Source organism: Crinia signifera, chromosome 6 (genome assembly GCF_055691185.1).
Source record: "Crinia signifera chromosome 6, ASM5569118v1, whole genome shotgun sequence".
Taxonomy (NCBI): Eukaryota; Metazoa; Chordata; class Amphibia; order Anura; family Myobatrachidae; genus Crinia; species Crinia signifera.
In genome coordinates this window covers 274,098,786-274,111,969 of record NC_139222.1, presented here as the reverse complement: position 1 = coordinate 274,111,969, position 13,184 = coordinate 274,098,786, and the positions used below count along the sequence as shown (strand labels likewise).

Below are 13,184 nucleotides of genomic sequence, written 5' to 3'. Positions count from 1 at the left end.
GGAACGTGAGTGCAATACCGTACAACAGAATCGCTAACGCGGGAAGGAAAAGATTCAATCTTGGGCGATATTTCCGACAGGGGAAATCGTGCCCCCATCATATTCAATGCTGCCATTTCCAACAGCATTGAAGGCAGATCTCAACAAAACAGAACCGACTTTGAAACCGATCGCATCTGTATTGCCGTTTCTCACACTTGCAACGTCTGTATGTGCTAATCGCATTCTTGGAACCTACTGTAGTTATCCTTTTGAAAAAGAATCAAAAACAATTCTCATATAAATGATGTAATATAACAAGCTGATTTATGTTGTTACCTTTTAAATCCTTTTCTTTGAATTCATAGGTGGCCTCAATAGGTATATACACTGCCCCCAGCTTTCAGCAATCCAGTTAGTTAGCAAGCCCGCGGTAGGGGCAAGGAGAAGGAGGAGGACTGGCATACATACATACCCACAAGCACAGGAGAAAAAGTCAGGAACCGGTAAAGTGGAACCAACCTTCGCAAGCAAGGTGCATCCCCCCCCCCCCCGATGAATTCAAAGATAAGGGTTTAACAGGTTAGAACATAAATCACTTTTCTTTCTCATCCACTATGGGGCACAGGGACGTTGGGACATCCCAAAGCTGTACCCTTACAGGTGGGGACACTACTGAGCTGCGCTGAGAATAAAAACGCATAATAACAAATATATACAGATGGAGCCAGTCTTTGCATGGGCTGGTGTTTCTACCGCCAGCCATCGCCAGGGGGCACGCGCGCGCACGAGACACTCCCTGTGCCCTCTAGTGGGTGAAAGTTTATCACTTTTCTTCACCGGAAATAGAAATTTGTAGTATATTTGAATACCAGACTGTACACTATAACGTGTGTGGTAGTTACTCACTGAGCACATCAAGTCAAGACCACGTTTAAAATACTGTCCGGAAGGGGAATAATCAAGCTGGATATTAGCGGGCTCGCTGGTTACCCCAATATAGCAGGATGTTGTATCCAGGACCCCTGCAAAAGTGAGAGAAGCCCAGAGTGAAACAGCTGAAAACAGCATTTTATATATAGATATGTATTATTTATTTATACAGCGCTCTTTCTCCAACATTACACAAGACGCAGGTATCAAACAGTGCTAAGATATAATACTGTATCAATCTAAAAAGAATGTCTGGTTGCTATGGGCTACAACATCATGCAAAGCATAGGACAACAAAAAAGAGTGTTTGCTTTGGTGGGGAACAGATGGGGGAGCGGTGTTGTCTTGGGTGATCTGATTATCAGAAATTATAACCCATATGCACCATACACATCGTGTGACTCCACATAAATGCATCGTATACATAGTGTGACTCCGCCTATATGCACCGTACACATAGTGTGACTCCGCCTATATGCACCATGAACATAGTGTGACTCCGCCTATATGCACCGTACACAGAGTGTGTCTCCGCCTATATGCACCGTACACATAGTGTGACTCCGCCTATATGCACCATACACATCGTGTGACTCCGCCTATATGCACCATACACATCGTGTGACTCCGCCTATATGCACCATACACATTGTGTGACTCCGCCTATATGCACCATACACACAGTGTCACTCCGCCTATATGCACCATACACATCGTGTGACTCCGCCTAGATGCACCATACACATCGTGTGACTCCACCTAGATGCACCATACACATCGTGTGACTCCACCTAGATGCACCATACACATCGTGTGACTCCGTACACATAGTGTGACTCCGCCTAGATGCACCATACACATCGTGTGACTCCGCCTATATGCACCATACACAGTGTGACTCTGTACACACAGTGTGATTCCGCCTATATGCACCATACACATATTGTGACTCCGCCTATATGCACCGTACACACAGTGTGACTCCGCCTATATGCACCATACACATAGTGTGACTCCGCCTATATGCAGCATACACATAGTGTGACTCCGCCTATATGCACCATACACATAGTGTGACTCCGCCTATATGCACCGTACACATAGTGTGACTCCGCCTATATGCACCATACACACAGTGTGACTCCGCCTATATGCACCGTACACACAGTGTGACTCCACCTATATACACTTTGATTGCTTCTTCAGCATGTATTTACTCTTGCATGTACTGTGGCAAGTAACAAAGTTGGCGCTTTTAGGACCGTACCTGTTCCTCTTTCTTTCACAGTGATGTCACAATTAAGGCTGTTGCTAAGTCCAGATAACTGCAGTCTAAACATATCCAGGGGCATTGTTTCAGTGTAAGCACCATTCTCATCCAGCTGTAGGGATACAGTATATGACACATTACTACAGTATTTCTTTATTTTTACATGGGATAACATATACCGTACTGTAAATTATATTGTACATTGCAAGTCACCAAAAGGTTCCGTCACCATGTTATAATGTGGAGACTGAGATGACTTCTAATCTCCATAATCAGCCGCCATGGTGCGAAACGCGTCAGATGGGAAAAATGAGAGTAGACATTTAAATACTATAATAATACCAACAAATAGCAGTAACATCCTCCTCCCTGATCCTAAACGATAGAAATAAGTCTCCGTCTACTACTGGCGGTCCGGGGGCAACGCTGTGCATCTTCTGTCCCCATGTTTGGGAGGGGTGTGGATCACAGGATCGACAGTGTATAGGTCAAGAGTCACTATGTTGACACCATACGGTTGATGTGCACTAGGTTGACACTGACATAAAGGTCGACACCAGCAAAAAATTGCCATGGGGGTAAAAAAAAGGCTGACATAAGTTTTCTCCATGTTTTGGGTTTCAGTGTCAGTACCTGAGCACATGGACCCCCAATTAGTGTAGTGCATGACGAGCAAAGTTGTACCTGTACGTTAGGGTTACCACCTAGTCCCTTTAATTCCGGACACATATTAATTACACAGGTTCTGTGGCTGGCTGACTTCAAGAGTCCACTTCACCTGATTTTAAACTGCCACAGAACCTGTGTAATTAACATGTGTCCGGAATTAAAGGGACTAGGTGGTAACCCTACTGTACGTCCAAGTCAGATTTTGCTCCCCTGTCCGATGGTGGGGGTCTGCGAATACGCAGAGGTGCTATTGTGCATGTGCGGACCCCCACAGTGAAGTTTCACTTGCTAGGGTGCTCACACTGTGAGAGAGAGCATTTCATGGGCACGCCCATGTGAACGGTGGGCGTGTCTATGTAAATGCTGGCTGCCTGAGGTGGTTGGCTGATGTCACATGACTTCAGTGCCTGCCCCCAAATGGGAAATCTATGGGCAGCTGACAAGTGAGTGCTTCCTCACTCAGGGGCTGCGCGCACCAGAGCCAGGATGAAGAAACCTTCGATGGCAAGTGTACAGAGAGGATTTTGGTGGTGGGGCGGCGTTCACCTGACCCCGATTAAATGCAGCCTAGCAGGAAGGTCTGAATCGCCCCACTAGGTGCCTTGTTCAGCTCAGTGCACTGTACTGTTCCGAACTGGAGACGGTCAATGTTGTCCTAGGTCATGTCAACATTTTACTGGCCAGTGTGAAAGTAACTTACCCGGCTTGCTTTCGAAGGGTCCGCCCATCATTCAGGGGAGCTGGGTCAGCAGCGTGACGATTGGCTGTAACGCATCATGCCTAGATTGGGAGGGGTGGGGCCGTGCTCTGGTTAGCTGGAGTAGTTTGGTTGTGGAGAGACAAGGGCAGCCCGAGATGTCTGTGTCCCACAAGCAGAAGGATCCCTCACAGCAGCTGCCAGTCTCCGCCGGACCCCGTGTCCCATGACAGCCAGCAGGGCAGCAGCTCCTGTGTGTCGGCAGTGGCATGCACTGTCCTCCCGCGCAAAGCTCCGTGCAACTGGCCAATCCAAGGCCAGGCCCGCCAGCAACATCCCACTCACCCCGCCTCCCGCACTCTCCCCCTTACACCAGAAAATGCAGGGACTAGGCTGGTGTGAAAGGGACCAATACGGGAATGTCCCTGCATGATCCTGGACTGTGGCCCTTGGCCCTTATTCAGATCTGATCACAGTACAAATTTGTTTTCAAAATGGGCAAAAACAGGTGCACTGCAGGTGGGGCAGATGTAACATGTATAGAGAGAGAGAGAGAGAGATATTTGGGTGGGGTAACTGAAATCTAAATTGCAGCATAAAAATAATGCCGCCAGTATTTACCCTGCACAGAAACAAAATAACTCACACAAATCTAACTCTCTTTGCACATGTTACATCTGCCCCACCTGCAGTGCACATAGTTTTGCATATTTTGAGAACAAATTGGTACTGCGATCAGATTTGAATAATGGCCCTGCATTTTCCGGTGTGAAAGGGTTATTACTTTACTTTCTATTAAAAATGTTTATAACAAAAGTAACAAGTAAACAAGTCATACTTGTATAATGGGAATATAATTACCTTTCCAGTAACAGAGAAGCAGATGTCTTGCAGCCCCTTGTAGCAGTTGCTCGTCCTTCCGTAACTGTACTGCTGATTTCTGCAGCAATGTATTACGACATCGCCATCTACTGGCAAATTATATATGTACCTGAAAGAAGAGGGGCGAGAAAGTATGAATGCCATTTACAGTGCATCCAGTGTCTGCACACAGGGGCCGCCATTGTGTAGCCTGAATAAATATTTATGTAAATGCAGCCCATACACATCCGTTCGCAGCCCTACACAGGGGCTCAGCTGGTGGATGGGGGAGGTGGGGGGCGTGTGGTGGGGCAGCATTAACCTGCTCACCGGGCTCCGAACACAAGCGGGCAGGTCTGAATTCGGCCCTAAGACATTAAGAGCCCAAGGGATACGGTCACTAGATCTGCAAGCAATGGGTCGACAAGCCTTAGGTCATCACCATTAGGTCGACATGCAGAAAGGTCGACATGGGTTAGATCGACAGGGTCATTAGGTCGACATTTTTAAAAAACCATGTCCACCTTTTCACAGTCAACCTTCCCCATGTTGACCTAATGCTTGTGTCGAACTAATGACCTTGTCGACCTAACCTATGTTGACCTTCCTGCATGTCGACCTTAACCCCTTGAGTGGTGGGTTTTTCTGGGGCAGGACAAACCTATCAGGGCAGCAAAAGCCACCACAGATCATAAGCTGCCGCCCCCCCCCCCCCCCCGCCCCCTCACCTTTGCTCCGGCGTTAGTACGCCGGAGCTCCTCTGCCGCCGCTGCCCCAGCCGCCTGTCAGTCATCAGACAGGCGGCAGGCTCGGGGATGTTTCGCGGCAGCTCGGGAGGACTCAGGTGCCTGAACTCCCCCGAGTCCCCCCGAGCCTCCCCGAACATCCCCGAGCCTGCCGCCGACGTCATTACAGAAGGATGCCGGGTACGCCGGAGCGGAGGGACCGGGGGGCCAACAGGAGGGGTGGGGGGGTTGACGGAGGGGGGACCCCTAAAGGTAATGCGCCAGTGGTGCTCCGATGGAGGCACCACTGGCGCGCACCTACTACATGGTGCTATGCCCAGGAAATTTTCCGGTACAGCCCGGAAAATTTTCGGGCATACCACTTAAGTGGTTAATGCTTGTCAACCTAATGCTTGTTGAGCCACTGATCCATACCCAGGCAGAAAGTGCTGGGTTTAGGTGCTCTCACAGAGGTTTAAGCTTTTCTGTACTTCGTTGTTCCTGTACTGTATTACATTGATTCTAACCGTAAGCGCCTTGAGTCCTATTGGTGAAAGAGCCCTATATAAATAAAATTATTATTATTATTTGCTAACCCTTATGGGCCTTACACACGTTGCGACCCGCTGAGCACTTTGAGTGATGATAGATCGCTCAGAACCCTCAGCAGGAAACGATGTGCCAGCACTGTGTGCTGAGCGATCTGTCGGGGCCAGCATTCTCCGGTGAGAACACCGGCCCTGTCCGGTTAATATCCAGCGTTGCGATATTAATCAGCGGGAGATAGCGAAGCGCAGTTCCGCGCATCGCTATGGCACCTACACATACAGCGATGTAGGGGAATTTTCTCAGCGATCCAGTTCAATTAAGTAAAATCGATCAGAAAATGGTTGTATAGGCTACTTTAACACACAATGGTGCAGCAGCCATTCCTAGCCGGGTGGTTATCTCGGCGGTAACACAACGGCTGTGCCATATTTATGCCGTGAATATTACAATGTATTTCTCACTTTCACTGAAAGAAAACAACAGCAAAAAACTTTTTCCAGATGGACAATTACATTGTGTGTAAAATAGCTTAGAGTGTACATGGCCTGGTACTCTGGATAAATAAATGCAGTATATAGAAAGATATACCCAGGGCCGGCGCCACCACTAGGCAGGTCTAGGCATTTGCCTAGGGCGCCGGCCACCGGAGGGCGGCAATGAGCCGCTGAGGAGAGGTACCATAGAGATACCATAGAAAGCTGGGAGCAGGAAGCAGGTAAGACAGTGAGCTTCCCTCACACCCCCCCCCCCCCCTTTTGACTTTTATTCCATCGCTGTTCGCTGAAGATGAGCGCTGATATCATGTGATCGCCACGCCCGCTTCTACAGGGGAACGCTGGGCGTTCCTCTGTTGCCGCCCCCTCCACAGCCCCGGCCCACCCTCGCCGCAGCAAATGGTCCGGCGAGTGCGTAAATCGCCAAAGCCATTTGCTGCTAGGATTTGCACATGCGGATTTCTGGACCATCTGACTGGGGCCAATATCGGATCACAAAGAGCGATCCTGAATCGGCCCCTTAGTGAAAAATTATCTCATTACTCACTAAGAGGCCCATTTATTAATATTATTTTTCCTGAAATACAGTAATGTGAAAAAGGGTTGGTTTTTTTTACACCCATTTCACATTATTTAATAGGGTCACCAGAATGTACTAAAGGGTTTCTGGAGCAAATTCATCCATGATCCTGCTCCGTGCGCACTACAGTCTGAGCCTCCTCCTGCTCAGACGCTACAACTCTGCGCTGCTGTGGTCAGAGAGGAGGGGTCTGGGTAGAGGAGGCTGCACACAGGCCCTGGTGGCGAATGTTACTTAGAACTTGAATCGTACTTACTGAGCTGATACAGTGATACTTGCTTCTTTCGCCAACACAGATACGGTGCTTGGACAACTGACCACTGGCTTAAATCTTGGTAGTACTGAAATAGAATGAGAATTCCTGTTAAAGCCTAACGGATACAAAGGGGGCTCAGTAATTCATGGAATTAACATTGATGAGTTTCATTTAAGAAGAGTCAGAGACAATTTGATGAAAGGGGAATATGTGCAGAGAGCAAATTGGCACTTTTTCTTACCACTGGGCTGCGCTGATCAGGGTGCTGAAAATGATGCTGCGGGCGGCCATTTTACCTGGGGGCTCCACTATCAGTAGAGGGGGGCAGGCTCACTCCATTGGCTCCTCCCCCTGGTCTGTAGGTGCCCACTCACAGAGAGTTTCCCGCTGCAGGCCTTCTCTTCCCCTCTCCCTCCCTGCACAGGATGCGGAATGGCCATGGTCCAAACTACCTGCTGCACCTCCAGCGAACTTGGGTTGTCCCCAGTATACCTCTCCTCCACAAGGTCAGGCTATACCAGCTACCACCTGCCAGCTTCAGGCTTGGGTCAGTTGAGGGCGGCTGCATTTATTATTCTCTGCTTACTTCAGACCCTACCCTGTACCTGCAGCGCACATGGCTCTGCTATTTCTCACACCACCTTAGTGTACAGGGTGCTGAGAATTTAGCTTACCTCACATTACTATGTCCAGAGGCAAGGCACCTAGGGAGGCAGAAGCACTTGCGCATGCTGTCATAAAAGACAACAAGAGACTTCAGCCACCTTATCTGCTAATGAGCCGGCGTGGGCCTCTTCCCTCACTCTGGTTATGGCACAGCTGGTGGACCACCTTACGTCTGCCCCTTTGCACAGCCTGCTCTGCCGGTGACTCCTTCCACCTCAGTCCAGGGGGACTTGACCCTTGGGTTAGCTCCTTAACCACTTCAGTTCAGGGCTTACAGCAGATGCTGCACAAAAAGCCCTCTAGCATTACTTAGGGGAGGCTCTACTTCTCAGTCTTATGGTGACACTGACTCTGAGACAGAGGACCTTATTTTGGTTCATTCTTTCTGACAAAATCCTTCTTAGATGGACAAAACCATGTGCACTGCAGGGGGGCAGATGTAACATGTGCAGAGAGAATTAGATTTGGGTGAGTAATTTTGTTTCTGTGCAGGGAAAATACTGGCTGCTTTATTTTTACACTGCAATATAGATCTCACTTTGAAGTAAAACCCCACCCAAATGGAATTCTCTCTGCACATGTTACATCTGCCCCACCTGCAGTGCACATGGTTTTGCCCATCGAAGAAGGATTTTGTCAGAAAGAATGAACCAAAATAAGGCCCAGAATCTGAACGGATCTATATCCACTGAGGTGCTAACCCCCTCCCCAGGAGGAGCCCCTACTATTGACATAGAGGTTTTGGTAAAAGCAGTCAGAGACATTAGATATGGAGGAGGATGTGGTCACCATAACTAAGGGCCCTGTTTTTAAGCGTAAAAAGAAAGTGTCCTTGCTGTTTCCTAAATTCGAACAGCTGTAAGACATGCTAGAGGAAGCCTGGGCTACCCCTAAGCATAAATTTCAGCTCAGTAAGAGGTTTCCCACCCGTTCTCCCAGGGGTGGGCAATAAGCGTCCCTCCAACTGTTGATGAAATACACATCCCAGCATGCCTTGTTTTAGTTTTGCTATTTGGCCATGCTGAAACTATGGCAATGCATGCTGGGATGTGTAGTTCATCAACAGCTGGAGCCCTGTGTCTCCAATGGCGCGAAGAATAAAATTAGATTTATGTTCTTACCTGTTAAATCTATTTCGAGATCCATAGGAGATAAAGGGATCCCTCCCTGACGCACCTGTTAGCATGCGCCTTACTGCAGATTTTTTTTGTTATTTCTTCCTTCTCTCTTTGCTCCTGCCTTGGGCTTGTTCACTAAAACTGGCGGTCTGAGGGCAGAGGCGGGGTATAGGAGGAGGAGGAGCCTGGGTTACCCTGGGGGGGGGGGGCAAATATTTTAACCCATTTGGTGCCTGCCAGGTTTATTAATCTATACCCAATATCCTTTTTTTTTATTTATATCTCCATGTATATGACCTTCTAGGGATTATGTGATTTGGGAGATTATCTTCCTATAGATCCATATTGGAATTAATACGTACTCAGCTATTGTTGGATTGAAGGATTACAAAGAAATCCCAATTGGGTGATATTCCATTTGCTCATTAGCACCTTTAATGTGGCTCATTGCTTTTAATCATTTGAGTATATTTCTACGTAATGATATCATACATAGCTGAAAACTACTGACTCAAACTAGACAATATGGGGGAAATTTACTAAGATGAATTCGTGAAAAAAAAAAAAATGTTGGCGTATTCGTATCTTTGGCATTTACTATGCCAAAAATGCGAATTTTCGTATTCTTAGTAAATTTCCCCCAATTTGTCTACTTTCCCAGAAGTTGTGGGAGACTTGTGATTGCTTGGGTAGTCCGCTGCACACCTGAAAGAGTAAGGGTCTTCTCCCAACGGAGAGACTCCAAAAGTCAGCAAGTATGAACGAGACCATAAGGTCTCAAACTCGGTCCTCGGGACCACACAAAACTTATGTTTTCCAGGTCACTTGTGGTTTTAGGTGATACACAGTGCACCTGTTGGGTGACCTGGTGATCTGTGTGGGGTCCTGAAGACCATAAAGTTCGCCCATACCATTCGCCAAACTATGAAGTAATTAAAGTAATAATTATAATCCATCAAGCAGTCTCAGAGAGCTATCTATCATGGGAACTGGGTTATAAGCCGGCATCAATATGGAAATGCCCTCTATTCTGTTTCTGAAAAGTTATATGATAACAGCAATTACTAATTTTATATAGTTACTTCTAATTAACACAATTGTTTTTGAATTGCTTGTTAAAGAAGTGCATAACGCCATTCCCATGGACAACTATGGAGAAGACTCCTTTCACTTAGGCCCTTATTCTAGGATTCTAGGATACGGATGCGTATTTCGGACGGGCACCGAGTGTTCTTAGCCCCGCCTACCGTACGGATCGCTCACACCTTCCGAATGCGGAAAGACGCCGACCGTACGAACCGCGCGTGGATGTTTCATGTGAACACCTCCTCCATCTGTGGGAACCTCCCCCATCCTACAATGGCCACCGACCATCGAATGAAGGACTCCAGAGCACTCGGACATTTCTCTGTGTGAAAGCAGGGATATGGGCGGGCAGCTGGCATCCAGCTATGTCAGCTGTCCGCCCCCCACACGTGCGTCACGACCGGATTACCATACGTACGCCAAGCGTTTTCATGGGAACGCCCATGAAACGCAGGGCGTACGCATATGGTAAGGAGCCCAAACATCCCCTGCTCAGATTGTTCAGACCGATCGTTTTATGTACGGAATTCACACCGTATTCGGATGTGCGCGGCGTTCGCACATACGCAGAAACGCCTCTGTACATGCGCAAACACCAAACATCGGCCGTCCGACCGCACACGCAGCCGCCCGACTCAATCAGAATAAGGGCCTTAGTTACATTTGCACTGAGCACCGTTGGTATCTCCTGTGCTAAAGGTTTTGGTAGATGCCCCCAATCAGACCCACATACATCAGTTATATGAGTGATGTGATAAGACCTACTGTAATTATCCAAATGAACAGACGCGCCATACAATGTCCCAACTTCATTTCCAAAATTTAACGTGTAATATCCAGGGATTGCGTCTACAGAAGTAGTGAACTGTACTTGGTAAACGCCATAATTTGCCTCTGGATTCAGTACCTGTTGTATACATGCACCAGACGGTTCCTGCAGGTGATATAAAAGTCAGATATGAGCACATTTCCACAGGTTGTACACGTTGTGTGACTCACAGGGGTAAATTTACTAAGATGGGCGTTCTATTGAAGATGAGGTGTTGCCATAGAAATCCACCAGATTCTATCGATTATCTTCCAGAAGGTGCTTAGTAAATAAGAAGTAGAATTTGATTGGTTCCTATGGCCAACATCACATCTTACCCCATGAAAATCTCTCAGTATGTGTGCACTGAGCGATTTTCCGACCAGCGATGTGCACTTCATCGCTGCCCCCCTCCAGTAAGCTTTAGTGAAGCGAGTAGTCCGTGAGGCCGCACTGGCTTCACCGTGACTGGCAGTGACTTCCTATTGGAAGCCCTACCTGCCTGTCAGTCATCTGCAGTAATGGCCCCCATACACTAGGCATGCGATCCTTGATGGCTAACCTTCACATTCCAGCTGTTGTTCAACTACACATCCCAGCATGCTCTGCACCAGATATAGCATGGACATATATCAAAACTGAAGCAGAGCATGCTGGGATGTGTAGTTCAACAGCTGAAGTGTGCCAGCTGAGAGAGGCACAGCTGGCACACACCTAGGATGCGATGCATCGCCGGTACTAAAAAAAGCGCCATTGAATGATTTTGCCCCCCACAAACCAGGATGCAATTGGATGTTTATGCAAAACATCAATTCACATGCGTGTGGGTAAAATAGCGTGTGAAGGGGGAGTGGCCGTTTCTGCAGTTAATGAGCCAGTGACATCCCCCTTCTTTGATCAGGTAGGAGCCAACGCTGATTTTGAGAAATCCATGTTGTAATGCAAGGCGATCATATACATTTATATTTTTTCTGTGCAGGGTAAACACTACAGTAGCTGCTTTTGTATATAGCCAGGTTCCGGCACTTTCACTCCATATGCTTCCATACAGTGAAAGGCTCTCTGCACTCTGATTTGTGAGTAGCCATCTACCAATCAGCATTCTGATGTCTGGCTGGGATGCAGCAGTAGCGCACGCAGGGGGGGTTCTGAGAGCCCAGAAATCCCCCCAGGAGTCTAAGGACCCTAGACTTAAAGCTGAGGGTCCCCTCTTTCCATGGGTACAAGAATTTTAAAAATCGGCCCTTGGGAACCGGAGATTTCTGACTTCAAAAGCAGTGGTCCCCATCCAAGCCTGTTAATTGCTCTTCCCAGTCAGATATTTTAGGTTCTATCTGACAGAGTTTTTCTGAGGGTATATTCCAAAAGCTGGGACTAGAGCTTGTCTCTACTGTTCCCAGAACCAGAGATATCAGCCTTCCAGCAGCTGGTTACTACTCCAGCTCCGCACACCTTGTATGTAGTTTTATATTCTCGTTGGCAGATTGCTCTGCCTCCTGAACTCTGATCCCCTAGTGCCCAGTACCATTTGGTAGGTGGGATTCTCTAGTTTTTATTTCCATTCATTAAAATCTAAGAAATCTATTTCCGGGAACTGGAGATATCTGCAGTCAAGCAAGCTGTCCTCCCACCAGAAAATTATGAATAAGAACCCCACTCCACTATACACCCCTCCTCTGCATATTAAACATCCTGTATAACCCTGGAAGTTATGTATCAGGGCCCCTTCATTCAGCCCAATGCCCCCTTCCCCCCCCTCATCTCCCACCATCTGTGCAGTAAAGGGGCAATATATATATACACTCGGCGTTGCAGCCTGGCACTCTCCCAATACTCGTCCGCCCCTGTGCCCTCCGGATGATATTTATATTGGTTATACTGTAAAGCAAACTGTGGCACTCCAGGGTCTTGTAAAGGTATCAAAAAGGCATTTATTGCGTAAATGCAAACTCCGACGTTTCGGGGATCAAGCCCCCGCTTTCAAGGTGTATGTCTCACCTACACCTACAATAAATGCCTTTTTGATACCTTTACAAGACCCTGGAGTGCCGCAGTTTGCTTTACAGTATAACCAATATATATATATATATATATACGCTGTGGTGGTCCCGGCTCCCCTCCTGGCTTCATTCTGATGCTATGGAGACGGACCATCATAAAATGTCCGCCCCCATATAGCAGACAGTTCTCTGAAACTGTCTGCTGTATGGGGGTGGACATTTTGTGATGGTCCATTTTTCATAGCATCAGAATGAAGCCAGGAGGAGAGCCGGGACCACCGCAGCGAATACAGGTAAATCTGCAAGGGATGAGGGGGGCATGGGTGGCCAGGGGGGGGCTGCTTAATTATCGTCAGGGGGCGCATAAATTATAGTTACGCCGCTGTGCAGGATATAGCGTACTGTAGCGCTGTCACAGCAAAACACTGCCTCCTGCTTTTTTTTGTCTACATACAAGTAGAACAATGGTGCGTATGCACACTCCAGATGTCTC

General features: G+C 47.7%; 1 protein-coding gene across 3 annotated transcripts in view; it reads right to left on the bottom strand.

Moving 5' to 3' along the window:
- The window catches only part of LOC146009362 (alpha-1-macroglobulin-like), a 177,408-nt gene that overhangs the window by 133,896 nt on the left and 30,328 nt on the right, over positions 1-13,184 (bottom strand). For all 3 annotated transcript variants that reach the window (XM_083149660.1, XM_083149659.1, XM_083149661.1), the window contains 5 exons: positions 10,649-10,817; positions 7,014-7,098; positions 4,410-4,539; positions 2,180-2,294; positions 889-1,004 (listed from right to left, as the gene is read on the bottom strand). In XM_083149660.1, coding sequence (XP_083005786.1) covers positions 889-1,004; positions 2,180-2,294; positions 4,410-4,539; positions 7,014-7,098; positions 10,649-10,817 — 615 coding nt within the window. The remainder of the gene's footprint in view (positions 1-888; positions 1,005-2,179; positions 2,295-4,409; positions 4,540-7,013; positions 7,099-10,648; positions 10,818-13,184) is intronic.